The following is a 21,403-nucleotide window of genomic DNA, read 5'->3' on the forward strand; positions in this document are numbered from 1 at the left end:
CGTGATGATCGGACACGGCCTAGTTGACTCGGATCATGTAATCACTTAGATGACTAGAGGGATGTCTATCTGAGTGGGAGTTCATAAGATGAACTTAATTATTTGAACATAGTCAAAAGATCTTAGCAAATTATGTCGTTAGCTCGCGCTTTAGTTCCACTATTTAGATATGTTCCTAGAGAAAATATAGTTGAAAGTTGACAGTAGCGATTATGCGGACAGTAGAAAGCTTATGTCCTTAATGCACCGCTCAGTGTGCTGAACCCCAAACGTCGTTTGTGGAGGTTGCGAACATCGGACATACATGTCTTGATAACTACGTGATAGTTCAGTTAAACGGTTTAGAGTTGAGGCACGAAAGACGTTTTCGAAAATGTCGCGGAACATATGAGATGTTTCGAGGGCTGAAATTAGGATTTCAGGCTCGTGCCCACGTCAAGAGGTATGAGACCTCCGACGATTTTCTTAGCCTACAAACTAAGGGAGAAAATCTCAATCGTTGAGCTTGTGCTCAGATTGTCTGAGTACAACAATCACTTGAATCGAGTGGGAGTCGATCTTCCAGATGAGATAGTGATGTTTCTCCAAAGTCATTGCCACCAAGCTGCTAGAGCTTTGTGATGAACTATAACATATCAGGGATAGATATGATGATCCTTGAGGTATTCACGATGTTTGACACCGCGAAAGTAGAAATCAAGAAGGAGCATCAATTGTTGATGGTTGGTGAAACCACTAGTTTCAAGAAGGGTAAGGGCAAGAAGGGATATTTCATGAAACGGCAAATCAGTTGCTGCTCTAGTGAAGAAACCCAAGGTTGAACCCAAACCCGAGACTAAGTGCTTCTGTGATAAGGGGAACAACCACTGGAGCAGAATTACCCTAGATACTTGGTAGATGAGAACGCTGGCAAAGTCGATAGAAGTATATTGGATATACATTATGTTAATGTGTACTTTACTAGTACTCCTAGTAGCACCAGGGTATTAAGATACCGGTTTAGTTGCTAAGTGTTAGTAACTCGAAATAAAAGAGCTAAGGAATAAACGGAGACTAGCTAAAGGTGAGCTGACGATATGTGTTGGAAGTGTTTCCAAGTTTGATGTGATCAAACATCGCACGCTCCCTCTACCATCAAGATTATTATTAAACCAGAATTATTGTCATTTGGTGTTTGCGTTGAGCATAAACATGATTGGATTATGTCTATCGCAATACGGTTATTCATTTAAGGAGAATAATGGTTACTCTATTTATTTGAATAATACCTTCAATGGTCTTGCACCTAAAGGAGTGGTTTATTGAATCTCGATCGTAGTGATACACATTTTCATGCCAAAAGATATAAGATAGTAATGATAGTACCACTTACTTATGGCACTGCCATGAAAGTCATATTGGTATAAAACGCATGAAGAAGCTCCATGTTGATGGATCTTTGGACTCACTCGTTTTTGAAAAGTTTGAGACATGCAAACCATGTCTATTGGTGTATACGCATGAAGAAACTTCATGCAGATGGATCGTTTGGACTCACTTGATTTTGAATCACTTGAGATATGCAAATCAAACCACATGGGCAAGATGACTGGAAAGCCTCGGTTTCAGTAAGATGGAACAAGGTAGCAACCTGTTGGAAGTAACACATTTTGATGTGTGCAGTCCAATGAGTGCTGAGGCATGCAGTGAATATCGTTATGTTCTGACTTCACAGATGATTCGAGTAGATGTTGAGTATATTTACTTGATGAAACACAAGTCTGAATTATTGAATGGTTCAAGTAATTTCAGAGTGAAGTTGAAGATCATCGTGACAAGAGGATAAAATGTCTATGATATGATCATAGAGATGAGTATCTGAGTTACGAGCTTTGGCACGCAATTAAGACACCGTGGAAATTGTTTCACAACTAATACAGCCTGGAACACCGTAGTGTGATGGTGTGTCCGAACATCATAACTGCACCTTATTGGATATAATGCATACCATGATGTCTCTTATCGAATTACCACGATAGTTCATGGGTTAGGCATTAGAGACAACCACATTCACTTTAAATAGGGCACCACGTAATTCCGTTGAGATGACACCGTATGAATTATGGTTTAGAGAAACCTAAGTTGTCGTTTCTTAAAGGTTTGGGGCTGCGACGCTTATGTGAAAAGTTTCAGGATTGATAAGCTCGAACCCAAAGCGGATAAAATGCATCTTCATAGGACACCAAAACAGTTGGGTATACCTCCTAATTCAGATCCGAAAGCAATATGGATTGTTTCTTGAATCGGGTCCTTTCTCGAGGAAAGGTTTCTCTCGAAAGAGTTGAGTGGGAGGATGGTGGAGACTTGATATGGTTATTGAACCATCACTTCAACCAGTGTGTATCAGGGCACAGGAAGTTGTTCATGTGGCACCTACACCAATTGAAGTAGAAGCTTATGATAGTGATCATGAAGTTTCGGATCAAGTCACTGTCGTACCTCGTATGGTGACAAGAATACGTACTACTTCAGAGTGGTATAGTAATCCTGTCTTGAAGGTCATGTTGCTAGACAACAATGAACCTACGAGCTATGGGGAAGCGATGGTGGTCCCATATTCCGACAAATGGTTAGAAACCATGAAATCCGAGATAGGATCCATGTATCAGAACAAAGCATGGACTTTGGTGGACTTGCCCGATGATCGGCAAGCCATTGAGATAAATGGATCTTTAATAAGAAGACGAACGTGGACGGTAATGTCACCGTCCATGAAGCTCGACTTGTGGCGAAGAGTTTTTCATAAGTTCAAGGAGTTGACTACGATGAGATTTTCTCATCCTTAGCGATGCTTAAGTCCGTCGGAATCATGTTAGCATAAGCAGCATTTATGAAATCTGGCAGATGGATGTCAAAACGAGTTTCCTTACCAACTTTCGTAAGGAAAGGTTGTATGTGATACAATTAGAAAGGTTTTGTCGATCCTAAGGATGCTAAAAGGTATGCTAGCTCCAGCAATCCTTCTAAGGACTGGAGTAAGCATCTCGGAGTTGGAATGTGCGCTTTGATGAAATGATCAAAGATTTTGGGTTTATACAAAGTTCATGAGAAACTTGTATTTCCAAAGAAGTGAGTGGGAGCACTATAGAATTTCTGATGAATATATGTTGTCGACATATCATAGATCAGAGATGACGTAGATTTTCTAGAAAGCATATAGGGTTATTTGAAAGGTGTTTTTCAATAGAAAACCTGGATTAAGCTACTTGAACATTGAGCATCAAGATCTATAAGGATAGATCAAAATGCTTAATAATACTTTCAAATGAGCACATACCTTGACATGATCTTGAAGGTGTTCAAGATGGATCAGTCAAAGAAGAAGTTCTTGCCTGAGTTGTAAGGTGCGAAGTTAAGACTTAAAGCTCAACCTCGGCAGAAAAGAGAGAAAGGACGAAGGTCGTCCCCTATGCTTTAGACGTAGGCTCTACAGTATGCTATGTTGTGTACCGCACCTGAAGTGTGCCTTGCCATGAGTCAGTCAAGGGGTACAAGAGTGATCCAAGAATAGATCACAGTACAGCGGTCAAAGTAATCCTTAGTAACTAGTGGACTAAGGAATTTTCTCGGTTATGGAGGTGATAAAGAGTTCGACGTAAAGAGTTACGACGATGCAAGCTTAACACTTATCCGGATAGCTCTGAGTAGAGATACCGGATACGTATAATGGAGAAATAATTTAGAATAGCTCCAAGTAGAACAGTTATTTGGAATAGCTCCAAATAGAGCGTGGTAGCTGCATCTAGGAGATGACATAAAGATTTGTAAAGCACACACGGATCTGAAAGGTTCAGACCCGTTGACTACAACCTCTCTCACTAGCAACATGATCAAACCCCAGAACTCATTGAGTCTTAATCACATGATGATGTGAACTAGTTTAATGACACTAGTAAACTCTTTAGACGTTGGTCACATGGTGATGTGACCTGTCAGTGTTAATCACATGGTGATGTGAACTAGATTATTGACTCTAGTGCAAGTGGGAGACTGTTGGAAATATGCCCTAGAGGCAATAATAAAAGTGTTATTATTATATTTCTTTGTTCATGATAATAGTCTTTTATTCATGCTATACTTGTATTGATAGGAAACTCAGATACATGTGTGGGTACATAGACAACACCATGTCCCTAGTAAGCCTCTAGTTGACTAGCTCGTTGATCAATAGATGGTTACGGTTTCCTGACCATGGACATTGGATGTCATTGATAACGGGATCACATCATTAGGAGAATGATGTGATGGACAAGACCCAATCCTAAGCCTAGCACAGATCGTGTAGTTCGTATGCTAAAGCTTTTCTAATGTCAAGTATCTTTTCCTTAGACCATGAGATTGTGCAACTCCCGGATACCGTAGGAATGCTTTGGGTGTACCAAACGTCACAACGTAACTGGGTGGCTATAAAGGTGCACTACAGGTATCTCCGAAAGTGTCTGTTGGGTTGGCACGAATCGAGACTGGGATTTGTCACTCCGTGTAAACGGAGAGGTACCTCTGGGCCCACTCGGTAGGACATCATCATAATGTGCACAATGTGATCAAGGAGTTGATCATGGGATGATGTGTTACGGAACGAGTAAAGAGACTTGCCGGTAACGAGATTGAACAAGGTATCGGTATACCGACGATCGAATCTCGGGCAAGTACAATACCGCTAGACAAAGGGAATTGTATACGGGATCGATTGAGTCCTTGACATCGTGGTTCATCCGATGAGATCATCGTGGAACATGTGGGAGCCAACATGGGTATCCAGATCCCACTGTTGGTTATTGACCGGAGAACGTCTCGGTCATGTCTACATGTCTCCCGAACCCGTAGGGCCTACACACTTAAGGTTCGATGACGCTAGGGTTATAAAGGAAGCTTGTATGTGGTTACCGAATGTTGTTCGGAGTCCCGGATGAGATCCCGGACGTCACGAGGAGTTCCGGAATAGTCCGGAGGTAAATATTTATATATGGGAAGTCCTGTTTTGGTCACCGGAAAAGTTTCGGGCGATATCGGTAATGTACCGGGACCACCGGGAGGGTCCCAGGGGTCCACCAAGTGGGGCCACCTGCCCCGGAGGCGTGCATGGGCCTAGAGTGGAAAGGGACCAGCCCCAGAGTGGGCTGGTGCGCCTCCCACCCTTGCCCAAGGCGCAAGGGAGAGTGGGAGGGGGCAAACCCTAGTCCAGATGGGCCTTAAGGCCCACCTAGTGGGCGCCTCCCCTCTCTCCCCTCCTGGCCGCCCCCCCAAAACCCATCTAGGGCTGGCCGCCACCCCTAGGGGGTGGAAACCCTAGAGGGGGCGCAGCCCTCCCCTTCCCCTATATATATTGGAGGTTTTTGGAGCAGCCCAACACATGAGAACTTCTCCCTCTTGGCGCAGCCCTACCTCTCGTACTCTTCCTCTTCCGCAGTGCTTGGCGAAGCCCTGCTGGACTACCACGCTCCTCCACCACCACCACGCCGTTGTGCTGCTGCTGGATGGAGTCTTCCTCAACCTCTGCCTCTCTCCTTGTTGGATCAAGGCGTGGGAGACGTCACCGGGCTGTACGTGTGTTGAACGCGGAGGTGCCGTCCGTTCGGCACTAGGATCTCCGGTGATTTGGATCACGACGAGTACGACTCCTTCAACCCCGTTCTCTTGAACGCTTCCGCTTAGCGATCTACAAGGGTATGTAGATGCACTCTCCTTCCCCTCGTTGCTAGTTTCTCCATAGATAGATCTTGGTGACACGTAGGAAAATTTTGAATTTCTGCTACGTTCCCCAACAAAGATGATCTGAAGCAAATGGGTTTCAAGCAGGACTTTGAATGGTCTCAGCCGCCACCGGCGAACAAATTCAAGAAGACTAAAGTTCCTTCCTTGGTAGCCAGCTCATATTCTTCATCACGCGCGATAGATGAACATGAAGACTTGGACGACACTGCAGCATGCCCTACTTCAACAACCGACCCCAACAATGCTGGCGCTCCTTCATCGACTTAGTGATGATATTCTTCAGGGGCGTTAGTCCTCATTTTTCGTCCCTTTTGGTCATTTGATGACAAAGGGGGAGAAAATTGAGTTAGTCTTCAAGCGAGTCTACTTATATGGGTGTTTTTTTCTAAGTTCCAACTCTTGTTCTTTTGAAGACTTTGCTGGATTGAGTTGTAAACTTAAACCCGATGGTGGTCTGATACTTTTGTTGTGTTCTTCCGCATGCTTATTCCTCATATATGTTAATGCACGCATGCTGAATTACTTCAGTCACCATATTTCATCATGCATTTCAAATTCTCCATATTATTTGTTAAATGTGTGTCTGGATTACAGGATATAGGGGGAGATCTCCATGATTCTACTCTTCAAGTGTGCATTGCTTCAAAAGCTAATTCCTCACTATGCACATCTTCAGGGGGTGTTCTTCTATATCTTGCAATCAAATTCCTCAATCTCAGTATTTACACTTCATATGTTTATCCCCGTTGTAAACTTAACCTATATTGTCATCAATCACTAAAAAGGGGGAGATTGTAAGTGCATCTAGTGCCCCTTAGTGATTTTGGTGTATTGAAGACTTATAGGTTAAGGGACTGATGCGTTTGTGAGTGTACACAGGTCTATAAGTCTATGAGGAGTTTGATATTTACAGAGAAAGTTGACCCCTAAAAATGAAGTTCTTTGGCTGAAGACTTTGGATTTCTGAAGACTTTCTGAAGACTTTAAAGTCAAGAAATTGGTGTGATCCTGAAGACTTGGTATTCATTTGAGGAACATGAAGCGTGAAGACTTTTGTTTTCGTAGTTTCATTTTCTCTTTCTTGAGTCATAGGAAACACCGTACTGTTAAAGGGGGTCAAGGAAATACTAAGGAAAAATTTCCAAGTGATGCTCAACTCAAAATCCTACACCTACCAATCCTTTCAAGTGAAGCCATTGGAAATCTCATACAGTTCAGTCAAATTTCTTCAGTGATAGAGACGAAGCTCTTCTGGTCTTTGAGGAATATGTTCTTACTAAGGAGTTAGGGATTTGCCAGTGCGAATTGCCTACAAGTGAGGAACATGATAGCCTTGAGAAATTTGTTAGTCAAATTTCCGACCGTTGTTGTGCTACGCGCCAGCTGTCCCAAAATATCCTTCCACCTAACGGTCATATCATTGAAGGGCATTTATGTCTTATCATGTTGGGCTGCTCCCTAGGCTATAAATAGCTGCACCCTACAACCACTAGCTGGTTGGCTGCTCCGAGAGAAACTGACACTTGTCATTTGAGAGCATCCCATCCTCCGAGGACTTTGAGCGAAAATCATCAAGTGAGGAAAACCCAAACACAAACACCTTCAAACCCAAAGTGATTGAGCATCACTGAAGAGATTGATCATGTGTGGATCCGACGCTTGTTACCTTTGAAGACTGTGCATCTTCCAAACGGTTAGGCGTCATGGTCTAGAGAATCCAAGAGAAAATTGTGGATCGCCGAGTGACCGAGTTTGTGAAGGTTTGAAAGTCACCTGAAGACTTACCACGAGTGATTGGGCGAGGTCTGTGTGACCTTAGCTCAAGGGAATACAGTGAGGACTAAGTGTCCTAAGATGCGTGTTCAGGACTGTGTGTCCTCAGGTTTAAATACCTAACCGCCTAACCAGACGTACAACTATCACAGCAGTTGGAACTGGTCTACCAAATCATTGTCTTCACCGAGCTAACTGGTTCCATTTCCTCAACCCTTCCATTTCCACATTTATGTGTTGTGTGCTTGTTCATATCTGTTTGAAGACTTTGACTGAAGACTTTCTCTATTTCCTCAGCTCAATTTCTTCAGTCTGTTTGTCTTCATTCTATTTATCATGTGTTTACGCTTTCGGTACTCTGTGCTTGTTTTCATTTCATCATGAAGTCCATGCTCATGCCCTGTTCTGTTTACTTCTGAGTACTTATTCCGCAGCAAGTAGTTATTCTCTTAGGAATTTCCCCACCCTGAAATTCCTCAGTGAAGAATTCATAAAAATCTCCTATTCACCCCCCTCTAGTGGACTTAATGCGCTTTCAATGACGACGGCAATGAATCCCCCTCTCAAGAGCCCAGAATAGTCTCCAGATCAGCCCTCCCGATGAAGAACAGGAGGTGCCGGCGACTCCGTGTCGTAAAACTTGATGATTCCTTATCTCTTTTTTTCTTGCAAAGACGGTGCTTATGGACTTGGAGGTAGGGAAAACGGAGGCTTACGGGGCCCACAAGCTCACCGGGCACCCCCGTAGGGGGCGCGCCCCTGAGCTTGTTGCTCATAGGTGGCCCCCTCTGGTAACTCTTTGTGCCAGTATATTTTATTAATTCCAAAATAATTCTTTGTATAATTTCATCCAATTCCGGCAACTTTTTATTTCCGCTCACAAAAAAACACCCAAGTATTTATGCTAAAAAAATGCGTCAGTCCGGGTTAGTTTCATTCAAATCATATAAATTAGAGTAAAAAACAAGAGCAAAAGTGTTTGAAAAAGTAGATACGTTGGAGATGTATCAGTGACATCTCAAGGAGAATGGGGTGAGCCCTCATGGTGTTGGTGTGCCTTCGTGGTAACACCCACCCCTCCAACCATGACTAGCTTCCATCCAAGTGAACATCGAGATACATCCTCGTCGTGATAGTTTCAGTTACCCTAACCCTAGCCCTCACTTGTGGTTTACTTTGGTCACTTGCACTTGCTATCATATTGTGTCATTTTCTCACCATATTATTACTAACATCTATTGCTAGAATAATTGACTCATGTTAGAAATTGTTAGGCTCACATTTATATTTGTCACTTGCCTAAAATTGCTAATAAGTAATTAAAATTTGTAATCGTACATATTCACCCCCACGCATCTAGGTCCATCTCATCCTTTCACCATGCCAATATAAATTTTCAAATAACAAATATATATGACATAAATATATCCTTTTCTCCAAGCTCCCTAGGAATAGGGAGCTAGGGTTGATAGGGGCTCTGTGTGTACCAGTTGTTCCTCGCATGGGCCTGCATGTTAGTTATTCAGGTCATATCTTGCTAAAACGTTTAATAAATTACCATTTTTATGTGCTCTATTATATAGATGTGAGAATCTTGCAATCGCGGTGTAGCTCACAGTTGTGGTTTTAACATATTATTTGGTGAGACCACACTTTGAATTCATGATCTAGTTACCTAATCATGATAATATTACACTCTAGATCCATCTATCATATTATTTATTTTATTCATATACTCTAAAGGGATTTACCAAGTTTTGTGAATATTTAAGAAACTATGAAGAAATACCATAAAATACACACTAACGGTTGTATGTTGAGTAATGCTATAATTTTGTTTTCTTTGATTTACAGTCAATTTTATCTTAATAAAATATTATCTCAAACAATATTTAAAAATATAAAAGACCAACAAAACATAGTTAGCATTTTGGTCAAGAAAATTTATTTCCAAAGATCAGTACTAGAGTTGAATGATAGATATGTAACTTATCATATATGCATAGTTATATTCGTTCGATAAGTTAGACTTAAAAATATTATTTAAAATGTGGTGAAAATATATATATGGAAGTAATACTTTCGGTGCTCTAATGAATATAGATTGATTCCTGCTCTAATGCCTCAACTCACGACTGGCGCTGATGCCGGAGAAGGTCTGATGCGGTAAACTATTAAATAGGCGATCCCCCTAGAAGAAGGAAGAGCCCATCCCCACGATGTTTGACGCATGTATATAAACAAAGAGCTCACGATGCACCCAATGTGTGGTGTGCACATGTAGGAGAACAAAGATCCTCAGTCGACTGAAACACAAACGGTGTGTACTAACAAGTTGTCCACGTCGACCCATTAGTGAAGGAGTCGACAGATTGTCCCCATGACAGTTGGCCAGTTGGCCCAGAACATTGTTCCTCAATGTTGTGATCTAAAACTCCAGATACCGAGAATCCAGTACATTGTTGCCTGGAATCGTCGTGAAGTTGTCCACAAACATACGCGGACAATCGTGTTGGGACACCGACATCCCCGAGAAGAGCCCAAACATGGTGACGGTAATGACGACCATAGCGAGCAATGCGAGAACTGGGATGTGTCGGTGGCCAGCGGCATACCATATGAAGGTGTACATGTCGTACAACTCGACGAGGACGCCAACACCATTCACTGACATCACCGGGATGTTCGGTATCTCGTTGATGGTAGAGATGTCGTAGATCAACAACATTGCTGAGTTGAACATGACGGTCATGTAGGAGTATGACTCTGTATATCCAATAGAATAGAAGATGTAAATGTATACATAACTAACTTTCACATCACCAAGACCTAAAAACCGCTCCTTCGACGGATGACGTAGATGTAAAATAATCACATCATTTCTTTCAAGTGATGCAAGATACAACACTTGCAGATGAAAATTTGCATCAAAAGCCGCCTCATGATGTAAAATCTGCACCCGTGCGCCAACCGTCAATAGCTAGTTCCTTTCTTCACCACCATCGCGCGACCACCTCCTCTCCTCCCACCGCACAACCGTTGTTGTGCCACCCGCCCACCACACCGCCCTACCGCCAAATCCGGCATGTCCACCGCCCCCGCCACCGTTTCCACTGCATCTCCAACACCCCTCGCCTCCAAATCAGTCGGCCGCTTTTCGGCCATCGTGCCGCCGCCCGATTTGAACTCCAACATCGCCCGGCCGGCCTCCCGCCTCCGCCCACCAACCGTCACCTCACTCGCCACTGCCATGTCGCCGAAGAGGCTCGAAGAGCAAGACCGGCTTCTTCGGATGCGGGCAAAGCCTTCGGGAACTACGATGTCGAGTTCCACTGTGACGACTATAGCTACTGGCTCGACACCTTCGAGTACTCGGAGGTGGCCATGCGTGCGTACGGCATCGCAGCTTGGTGTTTCGGCCGGCCAAGGCACGAGATGAATTTTCCGGAGATCGAAACCCAAGCAGATATCAGAGTTCATCAGGCCGAACAATGTCAAGATTCTATGAATGGAGGAGAGAAGAAGAAGTCGGCGATTCTTGTTGCTCTCGGTGATAGCGACGACGTGGCGATAGCGAGGTTTGCGAGTGAGCATCCGGAGTATGTCCACGCCGAGCGTGAGTCCTTCTGGAAGCGCAAGTTTGAGCAGAAGAACCAGGAGTTGAAGAAGGAGGAGGAAGCTGGCTCCTCGATGGTGATCCCCGTCGAGTCTGACTCGCCGAAATGGCCTGACTCCGAGGAGGAGGACGACGAGTGCGATGACCCAACAAGCAGGAGTTCTGGGAGCAGTTCAAGAGCGGCGAAAAGTAGAATAATGGAGATGCTCTCAGGAACATTGGTCTGCTTCACGGTACACATGCATAAATCTTTCTCTAATAATAAAGCATGGATTGACTTTGTCGGGTTCACCGTCACAATACGCTTTCTTCTTATGTCATAATACGCATTTACAATTTTTATAGACAAAATCATAATATAAACGAGGTGGTACTAATTACTTGGTGTCTATAATTGATCCCAACACACTTAAAACTTCCGTTCGTTCACGGGCTCGGGCCGTCGCTGCCTATTGGGCCTGCGCAAGCAGTTTTGGAAGGAATCAGATTGTATCGTATTCGGCGCCTTCCCCAGGCGCCTCCATATATGAGCAGCCCTCGCCGCTTGTCGATTCCGCACTCGCCCGTCCCCCAAAAATCCCCAACCGCAGGCACCCCTGGCTCTGGCACGATTTCGAAGCCTCCTCTGGTCTTGAAGATTGGAAGGTCGCCGATCTACCGGCTCTGCTGCTGCTGCAAATCGAACCCAGATCCACGCACCCCTTGAGCTCCTCCAGGTCGTCGTCCGTCAGGCTCCTTGGCACGCCCCACCCCAGAATCCCTGGCGTCCGCTCCGGCGCCGTCTGGGGCCCCGTCTTCCCCGGCGAGCACCACCGGTCACGCCCTCCGTGGCCATGCTGCCTCCCACTGCGCATCGCACCATACCTCCTCTGCCCCCGGGCTGCTCTTGACCCAGCGGTTATGACTGCGTCGGTGGGTAGGCGGGGGCGTCCGCGGATGCCGGGTGCAAGGAGAATAAGGACAAGGAGCCCGCCGTGGCCGCTGGCGTGGCGGTTGTGGAGCAGGGGTGCAGGAATCCCGACGAAGAAGGGGCCATGGCCGCCGCGGAACTCCTCCTAGCAGTGCATGGACGTGTGCCCGCCATGGCCCCGCCGTCGAGCTCCCGGAAGCGCGCAGATGAGTAGAAGCCCTCCGCCATGGCCAGTGAAATGCGGGGGAGCGAGGAGGATTCGGCGGCACGCGCGGGTACGGGGATCTCCCGGCGGTGGTGAGTGCAGGCGGCAGTTCTGGAAATCGGGATGGGGGAGTTTTCCGGAAGGAAGGAAGAGATTCGCTATCCTGGAAACCGACGAGAAGGTGCGACGTTGTGGGGCTGGAGCGCCAACGAGGGCGCTGATTTCTACTACCAAAGCCGACGTGTTACTTCTAAAAAACCGCCCACGTGTTAGCTAGCGGGCACGCGTGTTGAGTTTTCAACACTTAGACGTGTTAGCTAGCGAGGGTGTCACCAAATCTCTCCGAGACGTGTTAGCGCACATATGTGTTTATTTTCTTACTGAATTTGATTCCCAACACGAATTTTTGGGACATGGTACCACGCGAGGATGTTATCCTGACCGACCATTGATGCTAGCGATTCGCACTTAATATAGTGATTAACTGGATACTGCGGCAATACACAGAGATAAGCTGGCAAATACACAACGTTAATACATTTAACATGGGCCAACTACTGGTGTGTTTATGATCAGGATGCAGGGCTGTAGGTTACCATTCAATGCAATTAACGTTCGCCGTAGTAAATGAGGCCTGCTCCTAGTTAAATACAAATTACTCATCCAGAACCAAAGTAACTTCTCTTTGTTTTCTCCTTTGCATGGCGATTAAACTGAATAGCATCAATGTTTTTCTCCTTCGAATCTGTTTGGAAGATGAGTATTCCATAGTAAAGGGTTTCAACATTTAGACGACAAATCCGTTCGGAAAAAAATATGAAGAAAATAATAAAAGAAACTGTAGCATGTTCTGGAAATCCCAAACATGAACATGGATACCTGCACATCACTATCTTCTGCATGCGAAGTGCATGATGGAATGTTGTTTTTGTCAAGCAAAAACTAAAATTAACAAATTGTAGCATGCACCTGTGGTCATCACCCAAGACCTCGTTGTACACCCATGTCAACCTGCCACTTGGAGAGCCAAGAACGAGAAGGTCGACATGGCATTAAGCTTCCCCGATGGGGATTAGTGGTATGAATCAGTGGAGTATGGAGTAGTGCATTCAACTGTTGTTCTTTTTATTAGGCTAGTAGATCTTTTAGTGCGTCTAGAGTATGGATTGGTAGAGTTTCTTTTTACTTCTTTTCTAGCCGGGTTTGAATCCTCGAACAGAACAACAACTCCCAATCTTCAGCACAATATGGGATTGGTAGAGTTTCTTTTTACTTCTTTTCTAGCCGGGTTTGAATCCTCGAACAAAACAACAACTCCCAATCTTCAGCACAATATGGGATTGGTAGAGTTTCTTTTTACTTCTTTTCTAGCCGGGTTTGAATCCTCGAACAAAACAACAACTCCCAATCTTCAGCACACTTTCCATATTTAGTGGTTTACTCTCACGTAGGCCAGCTTGGGATTAGGATTTTTGCTACAGAAAAACAACACCATGGCCGTGCCCGTGCTAGAGGAGTAGAAATGCTGCAGGAGCCAACAAATCGTCGTGAGGCATTGAGCGGAGAGAGAGAGAGAGAGAGAGAGAGAGGAGATGAACAGGAGAAGGACAGTAAATAAGAAATGTGCTGCAGCGTGATGAAGGCGGGAGGAGAAAAACTACCCGTCGAGCTGCCGTTGCCGAATGGTGGTCATCAATATATGAGGCTTTAATGCCGTGCAATCAATTCCCGTCGACGCGCCTGCCGTTTCAATGCGTGAGGCTGCCATGTGGGCCATTTATTGGGTTGCACTGGCAATACGAGCACTACACCAGCTGATGTACACTGACCAGGAAAAGGTTATACGGCAACGGCGTATTGTAGTAGCACGAATCATGTGGGCACGAGTAGTTCTGATAACGACCTCGCGTGCCTGCATGTACACACGCGATTTATCGATTTGATTCCATGCTACATATTTTTATTTTAAGGTTTAAATTAACTCTGTTTATGTCTTATTCGCAAAAAAAAAAAATCTTGTTCTCTCCCTCACGAACTCATACCGACTATGTGGAGGCGAAAACTAAAAAGGAAACAAGCATCATATATACATGGATAAGGATTAGACAATGTCTGACAAAGGCTTATATGCTCGCACTTTCAATAAAGCTAGAAAAAAGGAAATTATGATTAGCCCTGAATTGAGGTACAACAGACTAAGTAAAACAAGAAGTTAGAATGTCTATACGACAGGACATCGCGGTTAACACATCGTGCATGCCTGGACGTCGGACGAAGTATACTATATTTTTATTATCCGATGTGGATAACTCAAAAGAAGCATTGCGTGTGCGGTATTTTTCTTTACCATTATGGTAATGTAAAGATAAGGTTGTTCATCCGATTTAGTTGACTAGGATTCACTTCCCAAGTTTCGAACTAGCGCCCCAAGGACTTCTATTGTTAATTGATTCATCATTTTTGTTATCATCAAACTTATCATCTATCTGTCTAGCCTGATTAATGATAATTGACGTTTGCTTTACAGCGAAGCACGTCAACTCTTTTTTCTCCCATTGCAACGCACGGACATGTTTGCTAGTCTATACCTAATGGGGGTATTGCTTCTGATGGTACATCATGGAAATTGCCTCCAAAGTTACAAAATATTACCCACCAATGTCAAGTGATTAAAAAACGTTTCACACAGGCAATCCCCTGCCTGGGCCGGCCCATGCAGTAGGGACCTCCTATACTATACTTTGCGCACTGGGAGCATCGCACCCGTTTGGGCCGGCCCATGTCTGGATGGCCTGTTTTTAAAATTTTCATTTTTCATTTTTTTTCGTTTCATTTTTCCTACTTTAGATAATTTGAGACTTCAAATATGTTCCAAAAATTAAAAAAGAATTTTTAAATAAATAATTTAATAAATCATAAAATATTTTTTTGATTCAAAAAATGTTCACTATTTTCTAAAAAATGTTTTTTATTCAAAAAATAAATTTTAAGGAAATCAAAAAATGTTCATGATTTTTGAAAAAGTTCATGTATTAAAAAATGTTAATGAAATTGAACAAAATGTTGCCAATTCAAAAATGATCATGAATGGAAAAATATCCCAAAAATTCAAAAACAAAGTGACATACAAAATAGTTTATTCATTCATAAAATGTTCGTTGATTCAAAAAGTGATCATGCATTTCAAATAATGTCCGTTTATATGAAAAAGTTTTTCATTAAATCAAAATAATGTTCATGAATTTAAAAAATAGTACCACCAATTTCTAAAAAAATGTTCGCCGATTCAAGAAATTTGTTTAAAAAATGTTCACAATTTTTTTAAAAAACAAATATTATAAAATGTTCATGAATTCAAAAAATGTTCATGAATTCAAAAAATATTCTCGATTTCAGTAAAATGTTCGAAAATTTGTAGAAGTGTTCACACCCTTGTACATTTCGTTTTTTCCCCTTCTGATATATCGACATGCAAGGTTTTTTCGTGTTTGCAAAAATAAATAAAACCGGAGAGTGTAGTTCAGTGGTGTTCTTATTTAGAATTTCAACACATTCGCCATAAACAGCCTACAAAATACAAACACTCTACATGACGGAGCATCCATTGGGGTTGTCGTGACTGAGGAAGTCAACAGGGTGCGAGCAATGCAAGAAGGACGTGTCCTGGTACCCTCTGAGCTCAGAGTACGTACTGTATGACCCACAGCCACCACCGTAGCCATGACCGTAATAACCACCACCACCACCGTAGCCGTGCCCGTGGCCATAACCGTAACCACCACCACCACCGCACGGCGAGAAGCTGTCGCCGCCGCAGCGATGCGACGGGTGCGAGTAGTCGGCGAAGTGCGGGTGCGTGCAGGGGAGGAAGTAGGGGGCCACCACCTCCTTGATCTTCTCCTCTATAACCTCTGCAACCTCTGCAACCTCTTCGACCACCTTCTCGACCACCTCCTCTTTCTTCTTCTTCACCACCACCGTCTCCTCCACGATGCGCACCGTCGTCTCCACCTTGTCGATGATGCAGTGCTTGCGCGTCCTCTGGTAGATGTACTCGGTCAGCTTCTTCTCCTCGATGACGCCTTCGATGACACAAGTGTTCTTGCCCAAGTCCGCCTTGGCAGCGTAAATATCTGCATTAGTCGATAATTAATTAGCATGTGCACGTATCAACATAGATGCAGGATCACCCACAAAAAAACATAGATACAGGACGAATTTGTGAGAGGGGAAATTACGCTTGTGCTCAAGTAGGATCTCTCTGACCATGACTGCGCAGTCCGGACAGTGCAAGGGAACCTTCACGGTTATGATCTTGATCTCCTGCATTATGAAACGGGAAAAGGGATGAATGGTGCACATAAACGGAACGCATTTACAAGGTGGTTTTCACTTTTCAGATAGAGAGATTGTCTGTTTAATTACCTCTTTCGTGCTCTTGACCTCGGTGATTATCTCCTTAGGGGGAGGTGGGGGAGGTATGTACTCGACGTTCCTCCTGCATCCCTTGGACACCTTCACCCTGAGCTTCTCCTCGTCGAACCCGACGCCCCTCACCGTCACCTTCCCTGACCCCGCGTCCAGTTTCACCTCCTGAACCCCTGCAGCACACCACGCACGCCCCCAGCCCGCCGGTGTCAGTCAGTATGCTATGCTATAAAAACAAAGCAAAACAGAAACTGAGAAGCACGTGCCGTGGAACTCGGTGAACTGCGTCTCGATGTCGCGAGCGCATTGCCCGCAGTGGACGTGCACCTTGTACACGGCCGTCTTCAGCTCCACCACCTTGGTCTCCTCGACCTTGGTCTCTCCCCCCATGGCGACTCTATCCCTCAGCTGGTGCTACTACGGAGTGCTAGCTAGGCAATGCACTAAAAAGAGTGGATGCTGCGATGCATAACGCATTCAAGGGGTTAATGTGCGCGGCTCCAGGAGTAGGCTTCAGGTGTGAGGTGGGTGTGTGTGCACGCAGGGTGTGTGTTTGTTGGAGAGTTGTTGGAGGTGGTTCGCGTCACTTGTTTTCTTGTTTTGCTTTTTTGAGTCGGGGTTCACATCCCTTGTCGATGGTTGAGAAAAAACGGCTCGGAGGATCGGGATCGATCCACTTCGCATGCACTTCGAGCGTGGAGGTATGTGTTCGTCCGGGACGTGAGTGACGACGTGCCGTGGGTTTTGTCAATCCAAACTCGTGGTTCGCCAAGAATGTTTCCCCCAAGTGGTTGGGCTGTCGTGTGATCGACCGCGCGCGCGCGCTTCACGGCGGGTCAACTTTTAGCACAAGCTAATTGATTAGTGTACACTTCGCCTACGTCGACGTGCCATCGTCTGCTGGTTAAAGTATTCATGATTGGCCTACCAAGGCGAAAACGTTGACGGCTCCAAGTCGACGCTGCGATCAGCGGTGTTTTTGTTATAACAGCGGACGGCAAAGTTCTATGCTGACGGCAACCATCGGCGAAAGTAGAAGTCGGGCCGGATAAAAACAGAGAAAACTCAAAATGTAGATTATCAAAATGTTCTTTTTTCAGACCATGCATGTGAACATTGTAAAGAAGAAGAAAGCGAAAGGGTCGAAATCCAAGTCAACATCAGTACTAAGCATGGACGCACGATAACGTCCATGCTAGCACGGGCTCTCCTCCTCCTCCTCAGGAAAAACCTTCTTTCTCCTCCCGCCGGCGTCGGTCTACCTCGCATCAGATGGCCTTTGGGCCATGGAGGTGCGGAGGATCTCAGCCCCTCACCGGCAGGAGGGACTCCGATGTCATTTTTGTTAGGTTCGGCGTCTTGGTTGGAGTTGTGTACTGGTAGTGATGTCCCTCGGTAAGAATAATGTTTCCCACGTCTGATCTCCGTCCCCCACTGAATTCAAATAATATCTTCCACGTCTGATCTCCGTCCCGATGGTGCGTTCGGCATCGTCGGAGGACATGTAAAGATGTGTCACCGTCGGATCACACGGTACCTATTTGGATCTAGTTTTCGTTCATCTTTGTTCGTGTGATTACAGGTTTGATCTTTTTGATCTACGACTCAATTCATCGGCAATGGTTGTTGTTCTGGTGCTCTGTTCTTTTGGGGCCTTAATACAACGACTTCCCAACCGTCTACTATAACAATGTTTGTCCGGCTCAGGTAAGGGAAGGGCGATGATGGCGGCGCGCCTTTGACTCGCTTCAATGTTTGTAGTCATCGCTAGATGGCCATGAACCTAATCATATTTTTTATTACATTTAGTTTTCTTTGGACTGCCATGATTAATTATGAATAGATCGGCAAATTCTCTAGTAAAAAATTCAAGTCAACAATGAGTACACAAGCGCTGACGACCGGAAACAAAAACGACTATGCAATCTAAGAGCCAGCCCAAGGAAACAAGAAACAAAAATAGGCAAGAAAGAACATGCCCACTAAGAGCATCTACAGCCACGGTCACCTAATTTGACCTCCTATACGCCCGCGAACGCGTCTGGACGCGTCCGCTGAAGGTGACCGGGCGCACCTCATTTCTTCTGTTCCACAGCTGCATCCCTCCTATGGTGTACCTCAAATTCATACAAAACCATGCAAACGATGTTCCTACGTACTTGAGCGTATAACGTAGCAATCCGGCATAGAACATAGTCCGATACAAAAGATGTGGGCCGAGTTCATCACTTAACAATACTAAAAATCAACTAAAACCGGCAGGGGAGGGGATTTCACAATTCTCTCCATGTCGGACGCTTCCCTTAGGGTCTCGGCGGCTGGACTCGGCGTAGGCGTCAGCTGCTACGGGCGCGTTGTTGTCGTCGTCGCTATCTGAAGCGGAGGAGGATGAGGACAAGGTGATGATGCATGCCATGCGACGGGCTTCGCGGAACTGCTCCTCCCGGAGCCGTGCTACTCCCTCCGCCGTTCTCGCCTGCTGCCTCACCAACCGCTCCGACTCCTCCAGCGCCACGCGGAGCGTCTTCGCATCTTTGCGGCGACGATGTCAGGCGTCCGTCTCCGCGGATATGTACGAGCGGCGGATGGCGGTGCGGAGGTCCTCGTCGTCGTCGCTGGCCTGGGGAAGTGGTTGTGGCACGGATCTGCTCGATCCTCCCTTGGATTCGTGGTTGAGCCGCCTCTGCTGCATGCTTCTTTGTGAGCCGATACGCGTGGCCCACGGACTTCGGTTGCGGTTCCGCCAGCAACAACACCCAGCGGCGCCCCGGAGGGGCGGGTGCGGGCGGTGATGGGTGCCGCCTGGCAGGGGCCGGAACCCACCCGGCCAGCCGCCGACACCCCGGAAGAGGAGTTGCCGCCCCGATTCAGCAACGAGTGGTGGAGGGCAATGCAGAGCGTTAACTCCTCCTCGTTGGGCGCGGACGAGCCATCAGAATCCCCGGCGGCCTTGAGCCACTCCAGTAGGTCGGATTTACTCTCGGACATGGTGGGCAGGGGAAGACGAAGTGGATTTTGGGGAGAAGTGGAGAGGTCGAGAGAGTACAAACTGACTTTAACTAGAGTTTGCTCGTCGGACGTCATATATATGTGGGGGCTGGAATGGGGTCATTGCGGGCCATAGCAGACCAGGCCGACATGGCGAGCGTGCCCAGGTGCACCCGGGCGCTCCCATATCCGCCCCCATATTTGGGCTGGATATGAGGGGTGCCGGTTAGCCCGGGCGTTTGCGGCCCGTTTGAAACGCCCGCCTAGGTCATTTTTTTGTGATTGGGCGAGCCGCTCGGGCGTTTGAGGAGAGTTTGGGGCTCTCGGTTGTAGATGCTCTAAGGGCATCTCCAATGTCGTCTCCTAAAATGGACACAGTATCTATCGTAGACTGGTTCGGACTCGTCTGCGGATATGGATACAGGAGGAGGTGTTCATCCAACCACATCCCCTAAATGTCCATTGATGATGGCTTGAAGCTATGTCGGTATTTCTCCAAAGAGGAAGGGATCAAGTTTATCGAACCAGTAGGAGGACCAAGCAACAACACGTAAACATCACCAGCACACAAATAACAAATACTCGCAACCCGACGTGTAAAAGGGGTTGTCAATTCCATTCGGGTAAAGGTGCCACAAATTAGCAAATGAAGGTGAGAGAGTTGTAAATATTGATAGATCGAACGCCAAATAAAATAAATTGCAGCAAGGTATTTTTGTAATTTTGGGTTTAATAGATCTGAAAATAAAAGTAAAGGAAAATAGATCGCAAAGGCAAATAATATGAGAAAGAGACCCGGGGGCCGTAGGATTCACTAGTGGCTTCTCTCGAGAAAAATAGCAAATGGCGGGTGAACAAATTACTATTGGGATATTGATAGAACTTCAAATACGCATGACGATATCCAGGCAATGATCATTATATAGACATCACGTCCAAGATTAATAGACCGACTCCTGCCTGCATCTACTACTATTACTCCATACATCGACCGCTATCCAGCATGCATCTAGTGTATTAAGTTCATGAAGAAACGGAGTAATGCAATAAGAACGATGGCCTGATGTAGACAAGATCTATTTATGTAGAAATATACCCCATTGTTTTATCCTTAGTAGTAATGATACATACATGTCGATTTCCCTTCTGTCACTGGGATCAAGCACCGTAAGATCGAACCCACTACAAAGCATATCTTCCTATTGCAAGATAAATAGATCAAGTTGGCCAAATAAAACCCAATATATCGAAGAAGAAATACGAGGCTATAAGCAATCATGCATATAAAAGATCAAAGAAACTCAAATAATTTTCATGGATAAAAAGAGATAGATCTGATCATAAACACAAAGTTCATCGAATCCCAACAAACACACCGCAAAAGAGTTACATCATATGGATCTCCAAGAGACCATTGTATTGAGAATCAAACGAGAGAGAGGAACTCATCTAGCTACTAACTACAGACCCGAAAGTCTACAAAGAACTACTCATGCATCATCGCAGAGGCACCAATGGAAGTGGTGAACCCTTCGTGATGGTGTCTAGATTGGATCTGGTTGTTCTGGACACTGAGGCGGCTAGAATTAACTTTCGTCGACTCCCCTAGGGTTCCTGAATATTGGGGTATTTATAGAGCAAAGAGGCAGTCCGGGGGGCACCCGAGGTGGGCACAACCCTACAGGGCGCGCCTGGGCCCCCAGGCGCGCCCTGATGGGTTGTGCTCCCC

At 45.4% G+C, this 21,403-nt stretch overlaps 1 protein-coding gene across 1 annotated transcript; it reads right to left on the minus strand.

Moving 5' to 3' along the window:
- Nucleotides 1-15,626: 15,626 nt before the first annotated feature.
- Nucleotides 15,627-17,181, minus strand: LOC123186032 (heavy metal-associated isoprenylated plant protein 4). Its single transcript, XM_044597828.1, has 4 exons — nt 16,953-17,181; nt 16,684-16,859; nt 16,497-16,581; nt 15,627-16,391 (listed from the first exon to the last, which is right to left on the minus strand). The coding sequence occupies exons 1-4, from the start codon at nt 17,074-17,076 to the stop codon at nt 15,844-15,846; spliced, it is 933 nt and encodes a 310-aa protein (XP_044453763.1). The 5' UTR covers nt 17,077-17,181; the 3' UTR covers nt 15,627-15,843.
- Nucleotides 17,182-21,403: the final 4,222 nt, after the last annotated feature.

Source organism: Triticum aestivum, chromosome 2A (genome assembly GCF_018294505.1).
Source record: "Triticum aestivum cultivar Chinese Spring chromosome 2A, IWGSC CS RefSeq v2.1, whole genome shotgun sequence".
In the NCBI taxonomy this organism is placed as follows: domain Eukaryota; kingdom Viridiplantae; phylum Streptophyta; class Magnoliopsida; order Poales; family Poaceae; genus Triticum; species Triticum aestivum.